The following is a 23,127-nucleotide window of genomic DNA, read 5'->3' as shown; positions in this document are numbered from 1 at the left end:
GCTGGTCGCTCGGGGTCCTTGCAGAGTTAGACGCTGGGTGCTAACTCACTTAGTTCCTTGTTGCTGGAAAGCTAGTTGCAAACCTTGTGTTTGCCAGAGTCTGTGATCAGTTGCTCTTCCTTTAGTGGTTTGGGCTATGGAGCCAGGGTCTAGGCCTCTGGGCTGTTCCAAGCCCAGCCAGAGAGCTGGGTGAGCTGTTGAAGCTCCAGGGCAAGAAGAGAAAAAAAAGATCTGAAGGGAGCAAACCTTGTACAGATGCCTGTGACATCACAGAGTCACATGTCACTGTAAAAGGTCTTGTCCAATCAAGTTTTGGGACTTGAGTCTCACTGAGGTGTGAGGTGAGATCTCCTGTGGAGATGGGTGTCGCATAGCCCTCTTTGTTTGAAGACAAAGAGCAGAGGAAAAAGCCTTTAAATTGTCCAGTGATGATTTTACCAAATGATAAACCATCTGTGGTCCTGTGAATCCCAACACAGATGTCTGCATTAATGCAACAACCCTCAAGACCTTATGTGCAGGTTTCTAAACTGAAGGGAAATCCAAGGCAAGGTTTCAGGTGGTTTGGCAGGTAACTGATGATTGGTAACTCTGGGCAATAGGCAGTACCTACATTGGGCTCCTGAAAGCCATAAAGTTTTGAGGGAGCATGCTGACTGCAGGGTTATCCACCAGAGCTGTTGCCCATGAACTGAATTTTCATCTCACAACCATAAGACGTTTCCAATGTTGTTTTCATGATCTTGGAAGTACATCAAACCGGCCTAACGACCATTGACAATGTGTAAGCACACCAGCTCAGGATCTCCAATCCAGCGTCTCCACCTACATGATTGTTTGAGACCAGCCATCGAAACAGCTGGTGCAAGAAATCCCCAGAAACCATCTCAGGGGAGCAGCATCTTCCTTGCCCTCATCAGGGTCTTGAACTCACAGCAGTTCATCGTCATAACCAACCTGAGTGGGCAACTGCTCACCTTCGATGGCATCTGGCAGTTTGGAGACACGTTGTCTTCACAGATGAATTCCAGTTTATGTTGTAAAGGGCAAATGCCAGACGCCGTGCACGGTGTCTGTTGGGTAAGTGGTTTTCTAATGCCAATGTTGTGAACAGAATGCACCATGGTTGCAGTGGGGTTAGAGTATGGGCTGGCATAAGCTATGGATTGAAGACAATTAAATCTAACCTAAAAATCTAAAAAAAATTAAAAAATTCTCAACTAAATTTATTTAGGTTTACTATCTGGACATGTTTTGACCTGTAAATCACCAGTTAATGCTCACTGGCAATAAAGTAGAAAAATACTGTGATGTGCTTCAATCTAATTAGCAAAGGTTCATAAGAGGTCCTAATTAGCTAAATGTTGTGCTGTAAAAAGATGTTTACTCAGGATCAAGATATTCTTGCTGGGTGGTGTTTACTTTCTTTACAGTGACTAAATTAATGGAAAGACAGTGAGGAACAAAAATAATACATACATATTATGAAACTGCAGGATTGAAACAAATTAAATGGGCGACCACTGGCAATTACAACTTAAGAGAGGGTCAGTGTTTAAAACTTGAAGATGCTAAAAGGGATTAGGTGAACTGAAAGCATGAAGGGTAATGGTACACACACACACACACACACACACACACACACACACACACACACACACAGATTCCAGCTCCCCAGGAGAGGGCAGTCCGACGGCTATACTGTCCTGACAGTAATCCTCAGATTAACTGGTTGTGGGGCACCACCAGTCAGCCAACAGTCAGCCTTACACCCGGCCAACTGGAACAAAAGCAGAAATGTATGCAAACCTGAACATGTGGGTCAGTCTGCCAAACGGAGAGATGGCCAGTCAGACAGTCATTTAGGAAGACAGACAGTCTACCAGCTTAGAATAATGTTTCTCTCTGAGCATTCAGCAACCGTCTCCTTAGTTTTATAGCCACAACTTTTCATTTTGAAGACACGAAAAGTTTCATTTAAAGAGGTCTCAGGTGTACCCAGCTGCTAATACTTCCATACTTTGGGTTATTTGTAATGAAGTATTTCATTTTGTTAGTGAAGCTACAACCCCACTGTACCTTTAGAAAGATAAACTGGTTTCAGGAACATGATGGATGATTTAATTTTAGTGTAGATCCTGACACACTCACAAAACTGCATGAACAAAGATGTGGATTTTCTTTCCAGGACTTTTGGAACCATATGTGGAAAAATATTAAGGCTGTTTCAAGGTTTGAAACAGGTCTTTGTAGTGGTGGATCTGGCACCTCAGTTTTTACTGTTTTGAAATATAATCACTTTTTTTGTTGGCAATATACGTTACAATTAGTAAAAATATTTTAAATACAAGAATAATTTTTCTATTTAAAGCACTTTGATGATAAAACTAACTGCGTAAGAAGTTACAGGCTGACTTTTAACCAAAAACGGATTTGGTTAAACCTTCCAAAACCAGTTGTATTTATACTACAATGAATTATAACACCTTGACCACACATCATTTTAACTAATATGTTGACCCCTGAAGCAAATTGGTCACACCAGTGATATTTTTTTCAAAAAAATATTTTGTATATTTGTAATTCATTGAGACCACTTTGCAGAGATCCGATTTAACTTTGAAATTAAGGAGTATTTTTATGATGATCAAGTGGCAAAAAGCCACATAAATCTAATGCGATTTAACCTGTAAAACAGTGGAACGTAAAAATTCCAAGGGGTGTAAACTCTTTTATGGGTACTATTTTGCAATGGTGGAAAAAGTACAAACATGTTTTACTTGAAATATACTTTGCAGGATTTTCCTAATAAACAATGTGTAGACTCATAGAGGTAATCCCTCCCAGTCATCACTTATGACCAACTAGAAATGTGTGGCGGGTTATTTTTCTGCAAAGACTCTGCCCTTCTTATTTTCAGATCTTTCTTATTTTCTGTGTTCCAGACTTTTTTGGCCGTGTTCCCCATGAGCATTAAGGTGAGGTCAGGGCTTCATTAAAACATAGCAAACAGGTGTCAGACATTAAGCAGCAGACATCCAAGAGACACATCACTAAAACGATGCAAATATAACTAGGCAAAACACCAAACGCGAGTGACAGTAAGCAATAATCCTGCATGGTATACCTTTAAGTAAAAGTAGCGATGCCATGGCATAGAAATAGCCTACTCGTTTCTCTTTTACTACTCCTCTAGTCTTACTTTGTCTGGTCTTAGTGATAGATTATAATTGATGTGTTTGATTACACTTTGCATTATTAATCTGAATCTGCATAGTAACTAAAGTTAAGTAAATACAGTGGAGTAAAAAATACAATATTTGCCTCTGAAACATAGTGGAGTTGAAGTATAGAATAGCAGAAACTGTATATGAGTAAACACAGTATATGTGTAAATGTCTTTAAGCAATATCTTACAGCAACCTACACATAAAAATAAAGAACAATAGTAGTATCTTTCAAAAGCTGCATGGTCATTCAATCACAACTACGACAGCATGCATTTTAAGTGCTTGCAGTTTGAGTTTGGCTAAAAAGCTTGAGATAATTTCATTGTGAACCCGGTCAGCGGTTAAATAATAGCAGCTAAGAGTGACCTCAGAGATGGATTCAGAGGACTGGGAGCTCTACTGCCGTTACCCCGGTGATGGAGTCCTCTCCATCGTCATGCTCACCACCAACTCTGTCTCCACGGTTACGTTTTGTCAGGCACAGAGTGGAGGGAGGCCAGGCTTACTCGGGAATAATAATGGCAATGGGGGCACATGAGGGGAAAGTACAGATTCTGTGCTCGAGGAACTTTTTTTGAACTCAGTCATGTCCTGTAGATGCAGATTTTAAAGAGATTTAGCATATGTTGCATTTACTGTGGGTTCGGATTGTGACACTTTATTGTGACACTTTGAGTTTAGTTTATTTGATTGACTTTTAGGGGTCTGAAGAGCGATAAAAGAGAGATACAATTACCCAGAATTTTACAACAAATGCAATGAACATGAGAAAAAAGTCTAAAAATATGCTATTTTCTTAAGTGGAAATATGTTTTCCCTGCTTTTCTGTCCATCTCATTCCCCTTAGATTTATCCTGCAACCCCTCAGGTGACGCCCTACCTCTTCTGCGACAAGCTTTGATATGCCAAAATCTAACTGAAGCAAAATATGGCTAAATACGGCAAATCTATTCCTGTTGCAGCCCAACTTTTGGTCATTTGGGTCGGGAGAGAGAGGTGTAATCAACATTTGGGGAGGGGAGGCTACGGGACAAAAGAGCCGGGAGGGTGGAGGGGAAGAGGAGAGGGCCGAATGCTTGAGGTGGTGGCTGAGAGACAAGTAGAGTTTCTGGAAAGTTTGAACAGGAGAAGAATAAGATCAGGGGGCTGTCGGTGGGAGGGAGTGAAATTGAAGTGAGAGGGTCAGATGAGGTTAGTCGCTGTTCCTTTGGCTCCCCTGCAGAGACAAACTAGCCTGCACAAGTTTTGTCTTTGGCTTTCAGGTTAGCAACTCTCACAGCCCCTGCAGTTTAAACACACTAGGTCTTTGAACAAAGGTTTTTATTTAGTAGAAAAATAAACAGCAAATTAGATCGATGCGCACTCTCTGTGATATGTGACATGTTATTTCACATCTTCATGCAATGGCGCTGTTGACATCACAGTTTGATTTGTAACAGGAAATTGCTACAAGTTTAATCATTCTTACAGATTGAACACATATTAAATACTGCACACACTTCATACTTGGGGTCATGTTGGACTTTTATATTTAACAAACATGTTTCAAAGATGTGATTGACTGCTGGTGTATGCAATATTGTGGAATGTAAGTTATGGAAATAGCGACATTTACGCAAACATTTGTCAGAGCAAATCTTAAAGAAAAAGTGAAAAAATAAAAAATACAAGTTCTTAACCCCTCTCCTTCCTTTTATAATATTTGTTCGGTTAGCTCATGCTGTATGTATATAAAACAACTTTTCAGTATCCATACATCAAAATCTCTCCTTTTTATCCTCTGGTAAATGTGCATTTCTATGAGAGTATGGTCGGCATTTTTCACACCCAAACAAATCTAAAGGATCAGATTTAAGTCCAACTTGTCATTAAACCAGACTCATAATGAAACATGTCACATTATGGAAGATAAATATGCTCCAACTGCCTTTTACCACAACTTAAACACTGTAAGTACCCATAATTAATCAACACCATCAGCTTGAGTGATGGTTTGACATTTGGTAGCAATTAGATCATTCCAGAGATTAGGTATAATCCATTAGTGAAAGACGGGATACAGAGAATGAACTTATGTGTTGGACTGAGGAGCTCTGACTCATTCTGTGGAACAGATTTCAAATGAAATACTTCACCTCACTGTGTTTTGTAAAGTGAGCTACAGCTAAAAGCGATCATGCTTCAGTGATTTCCCTCATAGAGTCTACACCGCTCATACAACTGAGAAGCAGACAAGAAGGGGAAGGAACACTTCAAACAGCAAAGACTATCAGATGTCGATGTGCTTGGCTTCAGTGTATTTTCTACTACTTATTTATGCTCAGCATAGTCTGAACTGAATCGGAATAACTTTCCATTACCAAAATGTAAAAATCGTAAAAATCCAAGTTGGAAAATCATCTGTTGAAAAAAGTAAAATTGTATAAAGATAAATATCTTGCAACACTCTGTGCCATTTCCCTTTTCACGACTCTTTGTATTAGTGTATTTTCTCAAAATTAAACTAATTTACTGTGATATTGTGTAATTTATAATCTGGATTCAGTCATTGTCAATACCAGAAAGTAATATTTTTGCTGGAATATCACCTAATAAAGTAAAAAAGTTGGATTTCTATTTTGAGGAGACAGAAACAGTTTGTTGTAGTTCCCTTTTTATGATTCAAGCATTTGCGTAAAAAAAAAACAAAAAAAAAACAACAACATTTCAAAAATAAAAAAAGTAAATGTGACTCCTGGGGAAAATCCGTCAGGAAGTTTACATTACATCTTAATCAGCATTTTTGCTGCCACCCCCCTTTAGAAGAAAACTGTGACCCCGAGGAGTTAGTAGGACTTGGCATTGGTACTCGATACCTTTAAGGTATCCACCGAAATAACTCAGTACCAAGTAGTATAGAAACTTCTCCAGTACAATACCTGCACTTTATCTTCTTGTACCCAGATCTGGGTTTCACTCTCAGCCAATCATGGCAAAAGATTTAATGCAATGTGGGACTGTATCAGTGTTTTATTTGTTTGTATTAAAATACTGATTTACTCTAGAATTGTGCAATTTGTAATGCAGATTGCACCTGGATCATTTTTGATACCAGTCAATATTATCTTAGAAAAGGTCTTGCTTAGAGAGAAAAAAATCATGTAAAAGAAAAATAGTAAGATTAATATTTGGGGGCAGCAGACCCAGTGCAATGCTTTTCCCTTTTCATAACTCCAGCACAGTACCAAAAAAAAAAAGATGATATTAAAAGTTATAAACTAAATGTGACCCCTGAGATGAATTCTTCATTTGTTGATCCATATTCACACTACCACTCTCGCCCTGCCAGACATTTGGAGTAGGACAGCTGGTCCAGGTAGAGCACGGCACACACCTGGTAAAGCTTACAGTCTCCGTCACAGATGATGCTGCTGTTGTAGCTGACCATGTAGTGACTAAAGTACATGTCGAAGGCTTTGGTCTGCGGCAGCCTCAAGCTCAGGCCCAGCTGGAGCAGGCTTTGTGGCTGCAGGTCAGTCAGTCCAAAAGCCTCAGTCATGATATATTCAAGCCTCCAGTCAGATCTTTGTTTCTCATTGGCTTCCGTCAGATTCAGATAGTACTGCCAGATATCCTTCAGAGAGAGAAAAGCACCAAAAGGGGGGGGAAAGAAAGAAAAAGTCTTTTGAGCCTTTTTGAATGCTAGAAACCGTTTTTGTGAGCTGATTGACACCGTGATTAATCATCAAGGGGGACTTCTTTCTTCTGTCTTTGATAAAAGTTAGAGTAGGTATTTCAGCGCAGGACATTTTTAGTTTGACCTGAATTGACCTGAGTTTTCTCCCCCAACTTTTTATCTTTTAAAATGTTATTGTGAAATATAAATCAAGGATCTCACTTGGAGCCTTACCAAACTTTTATTTTGTTGTTTTATTAGTTTAGTGTGTGAGATAGTCATTTGAGAGAAGTACCTATGATATGTATGTTTTTCATGCAACTTTTAAATTCCTCATATGGCCATGGCTGCCATGTTTTTGTGCACTTTTGGGACTGTTTTTTTTTTTTTTATAAATTTGAGGTTGCTTTGGCCCCTTAGTTCTGATAAATATAAACATCTTAATGCCAAATTGATGTAGTTATGCAGCACAGAGCTTCTTACCAACAGAGTGTAGTCCTTGGGGTTGTACAAGTACATGCGGAATCCTGGGTTGTTGGAGTAGGGCTCCAAAACTGCTTTGATTGGTGTAACAGCCGGTGAGACAAAGAGAGAATTCACTGGTTTGCCTACAAAACAAAACAAAAATAACATGAATATGACATAACTAAGCTGCACAAACATCAGAGTGACATGACACTGTCATAACTATGACATGACACGGTCAGGTACCTGTCATGAACATTACGTACATGTCATAAACGTTTATGACTGCTGTCATTAAGTGTCATTCGGTTTTTGTAATGACAAGTTGACATTGTTTGGGTTGTCTTGATTATGACAACTTGACATTAATCAAAGTGACATTACCAGAAGTTGTCTTTGTCATGACAAGTTGACATTAACTAGAAATGCACCTCTTTCTGTGTTTATGACAAGTTGACATAATGATTATTATTGTCATGACAAAGCCATCTTCTGGTAATGTCACTTTAATTAATGTCAAGTTGTCATAATAAGGACATCCCAAACAACATTCAAATATAGTGTAAATCTCTGCCATGTGGCAAGTTTGTTCACACACACTAACCTCAGCAATGCAAACAGCTTCTGCTAATAGAGTGTCTGTAGCTTTAGGGCCGAGCTGAGCATCGTATTTTATCAGCCTTTTTGAAATGAGCGAATTAGCCCAATATTATCTTCATCTAATCTGTGATTCATCATCAAAAGGTCAGTGCTTTAAAGAAAAGTGAATTCATCATAGAGAGTTTTTCTACTGATAGAATCAATATCAAGGCTTTCTATTTATGTGTCCTGTCCTCTTGATTTGCTTTAATACATAGATGAAATTTCATATTATCATTTAGCATGGTTACCCCCATGCTGTGAGCGTAATGAAAGACACAGCATGAGGTAACTGGAAAAGGACATTTATGATAAATTATATCTTCTTTTTAAAGCGTTGCATCTATGATGGGCTGGAAAAAAATCAAGATCAACCTCACATGTTCACAATCAACTTCAATAATCGCACTTCACCTTGTTTGTCCAACAGCACCATGATGCTGTCACGGTGGGTGTGGCCATAGAAATGCCCCGCGATGACATCACTGTACTGTCTGAAGATGGAGACCAGCCTCTCGTTGTGGCTTTCTCTTACAGCGGTGGTGTTTCTGACAAACGGCAGGTACCCCACCGGTATATGAGCTATGATGTACACCTGAAGCAAGAAGTAAGAAACATTTACATGCTCTTCGAGTGCAAACTTTAGCGAAATTGTCAGGGTTTACGTCAGGAAATGTCAGACCTTCTCCTGGCTCTGAGCAGCTTTCTCCAGAGTTTTCTCCAGCCACTCAAACTGCCCAGCAGGGTCTGTCATGTTTCTTGTGACTTTGTTGGGGCCGTAGTAGAGGATGGTGTTGAGACTAAGCAACCTCAAACCAGGCTTCACCAGCTGGGAGTAGAAACCGCCTGCAGTAACAGAGCAAAGCACTAAATAAAGCCTGCCCAGACAGAGTGTAATTGTTGGAAATTTAAAACATATAAAGAATTTGCATTACAACAGGTTTGTGGGGTCTGAGCTGCAATAATGTGACAGAAACATCCTCCCAGCAGCTGATGTTTAACATGTTACCTTGTGAGAGTGTGAGCAGAGCTTCAGTCTGCAGCCAGGGTTTCCACAGCTGGGCGGCAGCTTTGTAGATGGCGTTAGTGGTGGTCAGCATCTGGTCCTAAGAACAATGATGCAGTAACACTTAGCCTGAGCAGGATAACAAACTGCTACGCAGAGGCACGTTACATGGCTACATGCTACAAGTCACTTATAATGAAATGAACTCTGAGAATGACGATTTTAAAGAGCAATTATTGAAATATTTAAACAATCTAGTACCAAATATTAGGGCTCGACTGATATCAGTTTGCAAATACTGACATTTCATGACAGTAAAATGCTAGCTGGTATAATCCACTGTTACTACTGACATCCCACGTCATTAAATGTACAGCACATTAATTTAAAACTGGCCCAAAATGTCACCCAAAAACCTAAATGAATCAAACTGATCAAGAGTCCAACCTTCTCTACTGTAAAAGACTAGTAAATAAAAAGCTTCATACTGCTACACGATGATAGGGTTACAATTTATCTCTATGCTCCACCCTACAATCATCTGTCCCGTATACATCATCCTAGAGACACTAACTGGGTTTCCATCCAAAAAATGAAAATGCGCAAAAGAAAATGCGAATTTATGCACTTTTCCATTCATTATTGTTTTGCGAGTATTGGGAGTCAACAGGTCGAGCAGAAGGTGGCGCTTCTCATGAAAAATGAAAATGCAAAAGAACACCCGTAGAAGAAGAGGCCGCTGTGAGATGACGTCATTGAGAGCGTCTCATGTCCACAACTGATGTAAACAATTACCCGCACATCCATGACTACGACGAGATGGAGAGATTCCTTGGGAACTTCTTGGCTATTGCGAGAGCTCTCATCACACTCATATCAGCGTTGTCAGCGTAGCCTACATAATGCCGTGATGTCTGTGTTGGTTCACCAGGCAGCGCACATGATGCAGCGGTATTCAACACGTCCAGTCTATTCAGGTAAGCTGTGAAATAGCCTACACTCACCTGACACTGGAGTAATTACCTCTCTCTAAGTTCACACAGGTATGTGTGTTAAGTAGAAGTAGGATCCAGTAGCCTACGTCATTGTTTATTCCCTAAATCTGTTTCCATTGCCAAAAGTCGCATTTTCCTAATATCGATACGCTGACTTTTCCACCCCCTTGAATTTCTGGCGTTTCCATTCAAGTTTTTTTTCGCAATTGTTGAAAATGCGAATAAAAATAAGTGGATGGAAACCCGACTACTGCTTGCCATCCAATGACCTTAAAATGAAGTTACCTGTGGCCAGTAGTCATGGTTTCCCAGGGCTGGAAAGACAGTCAGGTTGGGGAAGTGTTGTCTGATGGTCTGGGTCATATTACTGATCACCTGGATGACTGTGTCCGTAGAGAGTTCGTCAACATGGACATGAGGCGGACTGTCACTGGTAGAGAGAGAGAAGATCCAATGTCATTAATCCAGACCAGGAACAAGTTCATTTGTTTTCTGGCGTTTCCTGACTCTATCTGAGTTCATCACTTTGTGTTTTATTCAACCATCAAAATCTTTTGGTTGACGAGAACAGACTGAAGTTGAAATTCTCACAGTGACGAAAATGTGCTACTTAAAGTAATTTCTACAATTGGGGTTTTATTTTTTTGTGTTATAATACTGGCATTTAGTTTTTTTAGCCTAAATCTGGTCACACAGCAACAACAAAAAAAGACATATTGTAGGAAGGGGCAACAAACACAAGCAGTCAAACAATTAGATGGGTTTAACACAAACTCACGGATTATCCAGACTTATTTGGAAGAGAAACTGAAGATGAACAATAAGAGTTTTCTCCCAACTATCAGTTTATTGGTTCTTGATTTGAATCTACCATACATATCATAGTTGTGTGCATACAGTTTTCCTGTGCACTTAACAATTATTGCTGACATTTCAGGTGTGCTCACTTTTGCTCATATCCTAAAATACTGTCTAGATTATCTAAACTGATGTCTAGTTACAACCTGTCTGATTGTGTCTTTGTTGTAGCAATGTCACTATGTTCCCAATTTGCAGCAATTACAGTGCAGTGTTTTATGACTGATAGAAGAAAAAATAATAATAGCATCCAGATTGTAAGTAGAAAAGTGTACTCAGTAAAGTGCAGATCTCCGCCAGGCTGCTGCATTTCGGCTACCCGAGCTGATCACAGCCACCCTGGACAATTCTTGTAATTCCAGCCGATGTGCTGCAGTGTGATTCAGACCACAGCCCCAAATCTGTGTTCCATAATATTCACAACTACACTTTTAACGGTATTAACTTCATCTGTAGGCTACAGCCCAACAAAGTAAGAAATAACAACAATAAACACAATTAAATTGGACTAAAAAAGAAACCATTTGACTACGCAGTCCTCTCACTTACTCATGGTTAAAGCACAAATATGAATAAAAATGACCAAATCAACAAAATCTGCATGTCTACAAAAATCAGTCAGGCAAAACGCTTTGCTTCTGAGACACCCCCGCAGTGGTATGAAACCATGCAGCAAACAGACCTAAAACCGGGTTACAGCAGGACCGCGGAGAGCTGCACTTGGTTGAATTGTCCCTCCCGGTTCCCTTACAGTCAAGATGATGGCAGAGATAAGAAAAAAGAGGATTTATTAATCTTGTATTGTGCCTTACTTTAATGGATCATAATATATCGGGTATAGAATTATTATGCAGATGCTCTGGTTTGAAATAAGACCAAACTTCTCTATGGATGTCAGTTTTTGAGCCATGACAACAGCCAAAATGTGACCTGTAACAGACAGTAAGGCTTGTTGTTTTAAGCTGAGCTGATTTCTGGAATACTAGCGGCCAGTTAGTTTTCGGCCTCTTAACTACAAGCCAGTTAAGAGGAGTGAGGAGTCAGCTGTAAGTGATGAATCAATAAAACAGGTTTTTCAACAACTGTAAATCACGGAAACCAAGAGAAGTTCTTGAGCATACAGTCATACATGTGCCCACAAAGTATAAGGCTGATCGGTCCAGTAGTTTGCGAGACCAGTTGTGGTCGGACAGATACACACACTCATGCATGCACAAAAATGACCAAAAGCATGATCACCTCAAGACTTATGTTTGGTGGAAAATAACAATAAACCAAAGTTATTATTTAAGCCTAAGAGCCTGAGCAAACTTTTCAGTGTTTGCATGCTATAACACCAAACTCAACATGTCCTGTAGCTGATTTTTACAGTAAGACTTCTAGCAAAGATAATTACACATGACTTTAAATGTGACGTAGCTGCAGTAAGTGAAGAGTTACCATTCAGCACTGCCAGTAGACATGAAGGAAAAGCCTTATTTCTCAAAACTACTTTATTTCCTGACCATCAAATCATATTTGTACACTGTTAAGCTCTACTCAACTGTATAATATTGCAGAAATAATGTTAATTCCAATTTACATAATGGATTTCCCCCTTGAGTAAAAAGGCAAACTCGTGCTATAAAGCCCAATAGCAATAGAATAAAGCAAAAATCTGCTTGCACAGTAATTTAAAACTTGAGAAAGGACTCCCTGGGGTAGGGGATTAAGTGGCAAGGCGTTCTCTTAAGCATGTTTAATAAGCCTATGAATTCCTGGCTTAGATGATTAGCTGCTGATTAATTCAGAGCTGTATGGAGGCAGTGCTGCTGTGACTGATGCCTACAGTTTTTCTATGTCAGTATCACAGTGTAGTGAACACTGGGTTACAGTTCCCTGAGAATGCAGAGCTGCTATTTAAGCTACTTCTAATGGTGAGTGGAGGACTAATCTTTCAAGGCCTGGTGCTTCAGGACTTTATTCACTGCCTTTAAATGCACCATGTACTGTCAGTCTTCTACCCTCTCAATCTCTGATTATGGTAACCAGCTGATTACTAAAACACACAGAGAACTGAGATTGTGTATTTTTGTACATGTTAAAATAATCTCAAAATTCAAGATTAACTTTATGGTCAATAATACGATTCAGGGCAAGTGCACAGCAGAATGAAACTACCTCACATCTGGCTCACAAATGTAATAAAAATTGCTAAAAAAAAAAAAAGTGCACTCAGTAGAGTACAGATTTACGTCAGGCATTCTTACAAAAAAATTTTTTAACAGTTGCAAGTCTTGTAATTCCAGTAAATGTGGTGCAGTTTGTTTCAGAAGCGTTCCATAACTTAATAAACACACACCTTGTCTATTTTTTGACTGAGCTGCAGATCAGTTTTGCTGGCTAACAGGCATGTGAAATATAGATAGCTTGCTGTATAATTATAAAAATGAATATATTATCAAAAATAACTTAAACACACCCAAAACTCTTTGATACATGTCGTTCATAACTAGACTTTTAACTGTATTAACCTTGTCTGTAGGTTTCAGCACAAGCAGACACAAACAAAACAAACCATTTAACTGCATTGCCTGCTTTCTTATGGCAGACGGACGCACCTGTCGGACTGTGGAGAGCTACACCCGGTAAAATTGTCCCTCTCTGCGCCCTTACAGACAAGATGGCGGTGCAGATAACAAAAAATAGGGACAAATTCATCTTGCATTGTGCCTAACTTTAGTGGATCATAACATTTTGAGTATGGAATTAATCTGCAACTTCTGAGGTGCCAAATGAGACCAAACTTTTCTATGGATGTAAGTTTTTGAGCCACAGTGAAGGCCAAAATGTGGCCTGCAACAGACTAGGTCAGGCTTGTTGTTTTAGCCAAGCAGATCTCCAGGAAACTTGCAGCCCCTACCAGCTGATTGAGAGGAGCAAGGAGAAGTTAGCATTCAGTGAGGATATAAAACAGTTAATAAAACAGGTTTTTCAACAACTGTGAATCACCGAAACCACAATAGGTGCAAACAAAATGTTAGGCAGATTGGTCCAGTAGTTTGCGAGGTAAGCTAAGGACAGACTGACGGACACACGACCAAATGCATGATAAGAGGAGATAATAAGTTAATAATGTAAACATACTGTGAGTTTATCACACACATGGTGAATTCTGTATGAGAAGTCAAGGTTGGTGGGAATGTCATTACTTTTGCAGATATTTGGGAATAAACCGAAAATACTGGATACATTTAAAAATCTGAATCCATGATGCTGCCATGGGAAGAGTCAAAGGTTCGTAAAACTTAAATTACCATGCATCCTGTAGGGAACATGGATGTCTGAACCAACAACAAAGGCCATTGATGTCGTACATTTCTGTTTTTAGTGTGGCCGAAAGAAAAAAAGAAGGAACAGGAAGTGAGAGCCATCCAAAGTGACTGCACTTCACAGAAGCTTCCTCATTCTTGAAGTCTGAAACCTCAAATTGGTTTCATACAAAAGTACAGGATGAACACACACTACACAGTGTTAGCAGTGAGAGAACAGGATATGAAACTGCTCTAAAGCCACAAATATGTTTTCTATGAGCTGATTTGTCAAATTGCTGACCATTTTCATTGATGGACCATTTCCATCAAGGAAGTACGGCAAAGCCTTTAAAGTCAAATTCTCAAAGAAAACAAAGGTAAAAGCAGTAAAATGCCAACATCAATCATTATGATTCGCCCTCATCAGTGCACTGACCCAGTCCATATGATGAAGTCCTCTGGTTGTGTGAGTGTTGCCATGTGCGTGAACGCTGACTGGATAAGGCGGTAGGGAGAGTCACACAGGAAGTCTCCAAACAGGCCGGCGTCTTTGGCGGGGGCTCCTTTGGAGGAGTAGCACACCTTGGTGGGGTCTGGGGCCAGGTTGTAGGTGGGGTCCAGGTGGAGGTCAGTGATGTGCCAGAACCTGCCTGGATGAATGGAAGATTAATATACAGAAAGAAGGAGAAAAATAGGAAATGTGGGTTATTTTTGACCAAAGTCATTCAAGTGAGGGTTGAAAATGTGTCACAACAATTTCATAATGAATAGACACTTTATGTGGTGTATCACAGAGCTGATATATTACACATTTTTTCCATTTGTTGTGTTCTTGGTTCAATTTTTACTATTTAAGTCGAATGTTTTCTCTCCTCTCCTCTGAGGAGTCGTTTCAGGCCAAAACCCGTTTAAAAAACTGCCAATTTATACGTTTCTGATCATCTGCAAACAAAATTTAACTTTCAGAGTAAAATTTAGCACTTAATATAAATCCTGAATGTCTTAGGGTAAATTCGGCGAATATGACATCCACCATGCAACACTAAATTTAAGAAAAATATCCACCTTTAGAGCTGAATTACATAAGACGTTTCACTTTGTTCGTTCCGCTGAATGTTGATTCACGCTGTGCATTTTAGCCTGTGTAGTCATGTGAACTGCGACACAAGGCAGAAACAAACTGCCATCAGAAATAAACTGTCCTCCACCTGACTTCTTCTCATCAGCGGGAAGCCCACTCACCTGTGCCCGGCAGGTAGCTGCTCCCTGTGGGTGCCGCCGCGAGAGGAGCCGCGCCGCACAGCAGCACCAGCACAAAACACACAAGTTGAGCCATGTTTGTTGTGTTAGAAACCTACTGTACGGGTTATTAGCCTACATATAAACTAAAGCAGCCGACTGTAGCAGGTCATTCTCTTCTGAAATAAACAGGAAGTGTAGTGGTCACGTGACTCTCTGTTTCAGAGTTCAGGAGGAGGAACTCAGTGGTGGGATGTAACTAAATTAAAAATGTGATTTTCCTTTTCTTCTACTTCCCATTGATTTCATATTCAGTGCCAAATATTACTTTTTACTCTTCCACATTTATTTGACACATGTAGGTTGCAAATTAAGACTTTATATATCCTACAAAACACATGATGATCTTCTAAAAATAGGTGCATTGTTAAAAATATAACTAAGCAACCAAAATAAGCTCCAAGTGCTTATACGTTGTTATAATAATCTAAAAATATTATCTATAACAACACTGAACAATCACAGGGATGATTTCCTCCACAGAGTACTTATATTTTTGATGTTTTCAGTACACTTGCAGATGTATACTTTTACTTAATTAACATTTCCATAGAAGGGTTTTTACTTAAAGGAATGTTTTTACTGTGTAATATTGCAAGTTACTTTAAATGAAGTAATGATTGCACACTACCTAATAGTAAATTGATATGGTGCTCTTAATGACGAAACACCCACCCAGCCTTTTTGGCTTATGTCCCTTTGACATGGGGTCCAGTATGGTCCCTCATCACAGGTGAGCTCAGTGTGGACATGAGCTATAAGAGGTTCAACCAAAAGGTCTTTTTTCCTTATCCGTTTGTTTCATTTTAAGGATTTATTAGACCATTAAAGAGGTAAAACTACCAAATATTTTAAAACAAGAAATTAGGAGAAAGAAATCACATGATCACACACACACACACATAAGCACACACAATTGTGCAACAGAAGTGTTATTTTCTTTTCTGTGCTTTTAATAATCATGTGGCCCTCAAATCTATCTTGTGACTTAATGTGTCAGCTCACCCAGAATGACCTGTTGGGGTAGGGACGGAGGTAGTTTTGGTTTCACTTGCTGACATTTTCCGATATCTATTTTGGAGATTTCTCTTTTCACCCTTATACAGTGAAGGTGAATATAATTTAATTTGTGGTGCTCAAAGCCTTTTTGGCAGACTTCTCTGTCAGCAGATTTCAAAGGGACTATTTCTTTGGTAGAAAGTTGTTTCAATGAAAAAGAATGTTGAGAGTGAGGTTAGTGTTTGACACTGCTGTGGCTGTTAAATATCTCAAAACCTGGGCTGTCAAAGTATAGCATGGCTAGATACCACTGAGGTGAGTATGATAAGCATGGATGGATTGCTGAACAGGTCTACCAGGTCGAGGCCCAGGGGCCCAAAGTGTCAGGCCCCCCCCTTGTCTTCACCTGTGAACTGTCACTTAGATTAACATGTACCGACTGGGGAGAGACTCAATATGACCACAAAGAGATGCAAAGGAACTGCAGGGTCACATGATAACTACAGAAATGGACAAAACAACTACAAGAAGACACACAATGATGACGTAAGGGCACAAAATTACCTCAAAAAGATACAAAATTATCTTAAAGAGATACATAATGACCTCAAAGAGACTCAACACAACCACAGTGAGACACAAAACCACTTTGTGTCCTTCCCCTTTACAGGAAAGTCCTTCCCCTTTACAGGAAAGGAGGCGGGGCCTTTTGCATATCTGTGCCCAGGGGCCCATTGTATCATAGTCCCCTCATGGTGATAAGTTATGTTTAAGACAACTAATCCTTTAAGTGCAATACTTGAAAAATGTTTTGTAAAAGCTCTGGAAAACAGATGGTTCTATCCAGTCTGCATGTCGAAGTATCCTTTGGCAAGATACTGATCCCCAAATTGCTCCTGACGGCTGTTCCATCTGTGTGTGAGTGTATTTGAATGTTTAAAAAGTGGCTAACAAGTGGCACCTTGTATGGTAGCCTCGGACACCAGTGTGTGAATGTGTGTGTGAATGGGTGAGTGAGACAAGTAGTGTGAAAGTGCTTCGATTGATTGAAAGACTATAGAGAGGCGCTACCCAAGTGCAAGCCCATCCAGTTACCATTCCTCTGTGACGAGTCATTTGAGACCTTAAAGTCACATCAGGGGAGTAATCAGAGAAAACTGTTCATGCTGAGGGAAATATTTGGCACATTGATACAATACCTCCAACTTTGTTCCAGAAATGGCTTCATTATGTCACCAGGTTTGAAGCTGTGGGGGGAATAACGTCAGATTTTCTTTTGTAAATAACACAGAGATACTTTATGGCTTTACTCTAAGAATTTTTTTTTTTTTTTTCAGTTATCTATGAAAGCATTTAACTGACATACGTATTTGAACTTTAACAGCCACTGAATACTTTGTATTGAAATTTAAACACTATTGAATTAATAGAACATTGAAAACATTGAAATATTTTACTTTGAAAACAATGTATCTAAATTTATTTTTTCCGAATTCACCTCTTGTAATTTCAAAAGTTTTTTTTTTTAATATTTCAAAAGTACAAGTTTAAAAAAATTAAAAAAAAAGAAAAAAAGAAAAAATGACTGGTCAAATTCAGATCTAAAAATTCAAGTAAGAAAAAATCAAATAGCAGCATCTAGGACAGAATAGACAATCGAGCCTAAAGGTTTTGACCAGTCGAATTTGACCAATGTTCTATTTAAATTTTTTTCAACTTAAATTTTTAGATCTAAATCTGAACAATCAAGTTTGAGCACCCTGAATCTATTGTTTGAAGTTCTGAAACTTTTTTTTTTAAATCTGAATTTGTGGTCATTGAAAAAAAAAATCAAATTTTATATGATCATTTCAAAGAGGTAAATACAGAACAAATATAATATTTCAATGCCATGAATTCAATGGTGTCCAAATTTCAGTACTGAATATTCAGAGGCTGTTAAAATTCAAATTTTAAGTCTCTTATCTTCTTCCATAGTTCCCCTCATCTACAAGGTCAGAGGTCAAATTTTGGACCAGGTAGAGATTCAATGTCTGAGGGTTACACCCAATTTTTTTTGGCTGAGTAGCCCATTTATTCTCTCATCAACCATACAGAATGATGAAGCTGAAGACACAAACATTTATTCTGCGTTTTTTATTTCATGTTCCACACACAGGGTTGCAAGAATGATCTATCCATCACGACAGAAATGTTTTTTTCATATAAAAAAAAAGTTCTTACAAAGCATGCGCAGCCTGCGGGCCGTGTACATGCAGAGGAGGATGAAGTGCAAAGAGAAGCATACAGTCAATAATAATTATAAAATCAACACTTCTTGGCCGGGTTGGGACGCTGCCAGTGGGAGCACTCATGCCTTCTCATAGCTACGCACTGCATGGACATCTTCAAAGGTCAAATTCTGCGGGAGAGAGACGACAGTTACCATGACGGGGAATTGAATGTTCCCAAATTCATCATTTTACCACCAAACAACTTTTTGTTCAACAGGTCAGTGCTGTGATTGAGCGGAGGGTCTAATGAGGGTGCTTTTGGAAGCTGACTGCTTGGTAATTTACTTTGCTTAAAACAGGCAAGCTAATTTGGCTGTGAATGTGTAAGAAGACATGCTCATTCATTATAACAAGACAAACAGACTGCTGCATTTCTGAAGCTCAAAAGACATTAAAACTGTCAGAAATGTGTGTTTTGTGACTTTTTATGACTATTATAAGTCCTTCATTTTTGCAAGGAGCCCAAAGAGAATACCTGCAGAGGTTTTATCCACATACATGCTTCCTGAATAATGTCTAACAAGCTGTGCATTGCCCCTACAACATTAAAAAGTGATGTTTATCATGAAATCTTACAGATTTACCCTGATTTTTTGTCATTTTTTTGTAAGATATTTATTTTTATTTGAGATAACACACAAGAATAAGTGATGAATGAGAACTGAGCTCCTGAAACATCGTAAAAACGTTTTAAAAATATGCATTTATTGGTGCTATATTCCAACAATGCACGACAAATGTCCCAGATGATGATATTTCCAAATCTATATCTTTCTCACAGCTAACCAAGTGGCATTTATGGCCACGTGGCTACACAATAATCTTTCACAGTTCGTCTCTTTCTACTTTGCTAGTAAATACACTCTATTTAATTCATGTATTTTACAACAGGACCTGAATGTGTGAATGTGGGTCTGTTCATCTTACCATGATCATCTTGCCATCCTTGATTTCTCTGACAAACTTGGTCTCTTTGTTGTCCCACTTCTGGACGTGGACCAACTTGTCTCCCTCCAAAGTCACCGTGGACTGAAAGACAAAGGAGGAGAATTTTAGTTTTTTGCAAGTGAGGCGTAAAATGAGTGCATTAAGACGCTGCCAAATGTGGGTCTGTTGGACATCTTGAGAAGTCTTGTCGCTGACCCGCAAAAAGAAACAAAGGAACTCAAAGTTTGATTAGAAGTGCACTTGGAGAAGATACTTTTCAAATTCATATGAGGAGAGACAAGAAGCAATAATGAAATCTTGGATTAAATGAGATCCATGGCTTCTTGTGAACCATTCAAGCACTCCTGGTGTCTCATATTTGGCCCCTGATAAAAGCTAGTGCTTGAATTTGCATCTAACCATTGAATGTGGTCCCAATTACTTATATGAAATCTGTTTTTTGTCCACTTACTTTGCAGTTCCTGTCATCAGCTGTGGTTTCGTCGAACTCCTCTCCCAGCTTGAAGGAGATCTCTGTGTTTTTGAAGGTGCTCTGGGTGCGAATCACCACCTTGTCACCCTCTTGGCTGATGATCACAGTCGGCTTGGTCACATTACCAACCTGCCGGGTGGCAAAGCCCACACCTGACCAGGACACAGGGGTGAAGTGCGACTGTTAGTGGCCTATTTTAGGACGAACTCTAAACATTTCATTTGTTATAGGCACAAAAAACTCCCACATGATGATATTTTTCCATCTTGATTTACAGCATTTATGAGCAAAATTAAACAAAAGAGATAAAGGTAAATAAAAAAAAAGGTTGTAACTCACCAAGTGCTTTCATGTAATCATCAAAGTTCTCACTGTCAACCAGTTTCCAAGTGGCACAGAAGGCGTCGGCCATGATGAAGGCTTTCAGAGAGGCAAAGTAATCTCCAAAGCACACTGAGCAAGCTGCAGCTTTTGCAAGTTTCCCCCCTTGTGTTATTATTCTGCTCCTTATTATTATGCACATAGGTGGGTGGCGCCAAGCGGCTCATTGGCTCAGGAGATTTTCTCTGAGTTGTGATTGGATATCCAAATTGGGTCACGGTCTTGTGGGCCCCTAGACAAGGAGAAAAAAGGTAAATTAGCCCATTTGTATGCCTAATGATGTAATTACTCTCATTCATGGGTGTCAGTTGGGTTTGGTGAGATACCGTGTGGTGCTTGCCATATCTCCACCTCAAGAAATCTAAAAGTAAGACAGAGTGAAGACCAAAAACCTAGATATTCATTTGCATTTCACCAAAAGTTTTAATTAAACCACAAAGGGAAACATTTAACACCAAAATTCCTCCTAAACTTTGTAGTTTGAAAATGGGCTTCAGAGAGTTGGTGGTAAATGACTCAGTGATCTTTGGGAGTGAATCCACATTTATGTTTTAATGAATGTCCTCATCTTAATCCCACAATAGCCTTGTGTTGGAGACAGGCCTTCTTGTGAGGGGAATGTGTCATGTACTGTAGGGGAGCACCAGTGAAGCAGAATCACTTTGTTTGACAGCCCTTTGTCCTAAACTGCATTAACAACCCCCCCCAAAACTGCAATTTCTTCATGCTCAACACACACACTAATTACTGTCTATAAGTGTGTGTGTGTGTGTGTGTGTGTGTGTGTGTGTGTCTGAGGGAGACAGAGAGAGTGTAGGCTCTGCTTTCTCACACGAAGTAAATGTATGTTAGTGTCATATCTGCTTGAAGGTTTACACTGAGGGAAGGCAACCTGTGACTCATATAAGACAAGTTACAACTGATACTGTCAGCAATATCCTCCTTTATTTCTTTTTCCCTCAAAGCCATGTATCTTCATGCTAAACATTGTTACTTTGGATACCTGTACTTTTTATTGTTAAATTTTACTTACCTAACATTTAGATTGCAGGACTTGATTTGATAATGATTTGATACTCTGTCCACCACTGACTGCTAGCTTCATAGAAAGTTTATGATGGACATTAACCAGTATATGTAACTGAGCATGCTTTGTTTTAAATCAAACATGCAGCACATGAGTTCAGTCTGCTGGGGCAGTTTCAGCAGCATACAGTATGTCATTCATGGTTTTGGAGTAAGATGGTCAACAATCACATATGTGTGTATGTTTGGGAGTTTACATAGTTTTGGCTATGCAGTACAGTGTGAGTGGACAGCAGAGAGCTCAACATGCTGTGAAGGATCTTTGGCGCCACTCTGTGGTGAGAAATGGAAAAAGTGTTCTGTGAAGGATCTTTGGCGCCACTCTGTGGTGAGAAATGGAAAAAGTGTTGGTATAACAAAACAAACAAGATTCAATGTTACAAAACCTGCATTGTGCCCATGCAGGGACACAGCACTAAGAATACAGTATATATATATCCAATATGTCTGCTTCCTTTTTATACACTCTCCACCTCCACCTCATCATCATCATCAACACAGACCTGGAGGGAAAAAGTACAACTCATAAATGACTCACACATAAACTTAACACAACGTCCTGATGTTGCTGCCATCAAACAACTGTAGTTGCAGCAGCTTTTATCTGCTGATTAGATGATGAAATATCTTGTGTGTGAAGTTGACATGTTGGTCTGATGGTGGCGCTACTGCACAGGAAAGGTAACAGAGTTTTTGACACACACTGCCAGTTGCTGGGCTGACCTTGGCTTTACAGCCTGTGTTCTTGGTGTAGCTGATGGAGGCGTAGGAAACATCAGCTTCAGGATCAGCCTGCACAGAGGAGACAACATAATATAACGGTTGTTCAGTAACCAATGGATCTATAGTGACTCACTTTTAAACTTATTTAATTCACAACACATGCAACATTTGTGCTCTGACATGCATTGTCTACACTGTATGTTCAACATCTGTGCAATGTAACCCAATTCAACTGTCCCACAACAAATACCTCCAATATGAAACTTGGTTTAGAACTACACAATTAGTAATGAATAACCAGAAACCACAAACCCTGCTTCAATGTATGACGTGTCACCGACTGTGACACTTCATACATTTGTATCAAAGTTTAATTATTCAGTTTTAAAACTCACCATGTTTTCATCCATCTGTGTGTTGTTCCCTGTAAAAAGAAAGAAAGAAAGAAAGAAAGAAAGAAAAAGACTCGACTTCAGCTTCCACAGTGAACATCCAGATTTATTTGTTTGTGTTTCTAAAATTTTCATCTATGAATGTTCTCACCTTTAGTTCTCTTGCATCTGATGACAGCCACAGTGATTATTATAAGTGCTGCTAAACCCACAGCCGCAACGATGAACTTCCACCAATCTGCAAAGAGAAGTTAGAAGTGTCTGAAGTCTGAGGTTTTTTGATGATAAGCTGATTGTTAGTGTCCTTGGGCTGTCTCTGTATGTCTAATATCTACATTAACAAAGAGTCTGTCAGCATCTGTAAAATATATTTTTAATGTCTCTTTTAACTGTAAATGTGGTTCTGTTGTTCA

At 39.2% G+C, this 23,127-nt stretch overlaps 3 protein-coding genes across 3 annotated transcripts in view; all 3 read right to left on the bottom strand.

Moving 5' to 3' along the window:
• Window positions 1–4,535: 4,535 nt before the first annotated feature.
• Window positions 4,536–15,582, bottom strand: smpdl3a (sphingomyelin phosphodiesterase acid like 3A). Its single transcript, XM_050058723.1, has 8 exons — window positions 15,384–15,582; window positions 14,578–14,791; window positions 10,276–10,420; window positions 8,999–9,095; window positions 8,672–8,835; window positions 8,404–8,584; window positions 7,369–7,493; window positions 4,536–6,843 (listed from the first exon to the last, which is right to left on the bottom strand). Exons 1-8 carry the CDS (start codon window positions 15,475–15,477, stop codon window positions 6,538–6,540), a joined length of 1,326 nt encoding a protein of 441 aa, XP_049914680.1. The 5' UTR covers window positions 15,478–15,582; the 3' UTR covers window positions 4,536–6,537.
• A 2,978-nt stretch (window positions 15,583–18,560) lies between these two features.
• Window positions 18,561–20,633, bottom strand: LOC126398763 (fatty acid-binding protein, brain). The gene is made up of 4 exons (XM_050058343.1): window positions 20,472–20,633; window positions 20,112–20,284; window positions 19,640–19,741; window positions 18,561–18,840 (listed from the first exon to the last, which is right to left on the bottom strand). Exons 1-4 carry the CDS (start codon window positions 20,542–20,544, stop codon window positions 18,790–18,792), a joined length of 399 nt encoding a protein of 132 aa, XP_049914300.1. The 5' UTR covers window positions 20,545–20,633; the 3' UTR covers window positions 18,561–18,789.
• Window positions 20,634–22,057: 1,424 nt separating this feature from the next.
• Window positions 22,058–23,127, bottom strand: part of LOC126399186 (uncharacterized) — a 19,216-nt gene continuing 18,146 nt past the window's right edge. The window contains exons 7-10 of the mRNA XM_050059026.1: window positions 22,866–22,952; window positions 22,718–22,746; window positions 22,323–22,391; window positions 22,058–22,102 (exon numbers count right to left, since the gene is read on the bottom strand). Of these exons, the coding sequence (XP_049914983.1) occupies window positions 22,058–22,102; window positions 22,323–22,391; window positions 22,718–22,746; window positions 22,866–22,952 (230 nt within the window). The remainder of the gene's footprint in view (window positions 22,103–22,322; window positions 22,392–22,717; window positions 22,747–22,865; window positions 22,953–23,127) is intronic.

Source organism: Epinephelus moara, chromosome 12 (genome assembly GCF_006386435.1).
Source record: "Epinephelus moara isolate mb chromosome 12, YSFRI_EMoa_1.0, whole genome shotgun sequence".
NCBI lineage: Eukaryota > Metazoa > Chordata > Actinopteri > Perciformes > Serranidae > Epinephelus > Epinephelus moara.
Note: the sequence above shows the minus strand (reverse complement) of the source record. Positions and strands in the feature narration are given on the sequence as shown.